The 967-nt window shown below is 34.3% G+C and overlaps 1 protein-coding gene across 1 annotated transcript in view; it reads right to left on the reverse strand.

Annotated features, from left to right (window-relative positions):
* Window positions 1-483: 483 nt before the first annotated feature.
* The window catches only part of DUT (deoxyuridine triphosphatase), a gene marked incomplete at its 5' end in the record, with an annotated part of 4,743 nt that continues 4,259 nt past the window's right edge, over window positions 484-967 (reverse strand). Inside the window, one exon of the mRNA XM_009070107.1 lies at window positions 484-556. Coding sequence (XP_009068355.1) covers window positions 484-556 — 73 coding nt within the window. The remainder of the gene's footprint in view (window positions 557-967) is intronic.

Genomic DNA, 967 nt, shown 5'->3' on the forward strand with positions numbered 1-967 from the left:
ATATTAAATACCTTTGCCTCATTCTGATCTAGGGGTCAGAGTGGGAAGTCATATTGATACCTATATTATTACTGATGCTGTATGAAATAAGCTTTCAGCATGAAATCCTGAGCCACATGGAATCTTGCAGAAGATTAATACAGACTGGCAAGGCAACAACTGGCCATTGTAGTTTAGGTGAGTAAAATCAAATAAATCATTAAGCTGCTTTTTAATTTATTAGAGTATATTCCCCACATAGACAACGAGTTCTTATTGCTGAGGGCCAAACATCTACAAAGCAAAAATAATACATCAACTGTTCAGTCATCATTCATGCACATTTCCTCATGCAGACAAATTCACTGCCTGTAAAAACAGACAGGAGAGATACAGAGCAGTCAGAATAAAACTTGAAATGTTTTTATGTACTCCAAAAATTTCACTTCTAATCCTAATAAAAGTTTAGAAACAGTGTAACAAAAAAGTTTATTCAAGTAATTTTCAGTTCTTTCCAGTAGAACCAAATCCACCTTCGCCTCGTTCTGTATCGTCTAGAGCCTGAAAGACATCAAGTATGGTAAGCTGGTTTAGTGCCTTAACTTGCCTTTTCTTTCTATACAACAGATATGGTCTATCATGGAGGAAGGAGCATTTACTCGTAACAAGAGTTATAATTGAGAAACTAAATAAAAAAACTTTTATGAGACACTTCAGAATACCTTTTGTACAAGTTTAAACAAATCCCACATTGTAAGACAACTGTTTCTAGTACACACTGAAGTGTTTCCCAAGTCCCTGTTAACTCTGAAAACTAAAAAAAAAAAAATCTATTCAAGTGTGTACAAAGAACCAAGACTTTCACTCAGCCAGCATTGCTGCTATGCAGCTTTAATAGTGAAAGTAAAGTCAACACAGTATTTATCTGTATCATACATTACAGCTTATACACAATTATCTTAAAATATTAATGCCTGAAAACAGCAGG

Source organism: Acanthisitta chloris, unplaced genomic scaffold, assembly GCF_000695815.1.
Source record: "Acanthisitta chloris isolate BGI_N310 unplaced genomic scaffold, ASM69581v1 scaffold11922, whole genome shotgun sequence".
In the NCBI taxonomy this organism is placed as follows: domain Eukaryota; kingdom Metazoa; phylum Chordata; class Aves; order Passeriformes; family Acanthisittidae; genus Acanthisitta; species Acanthisitta chloris.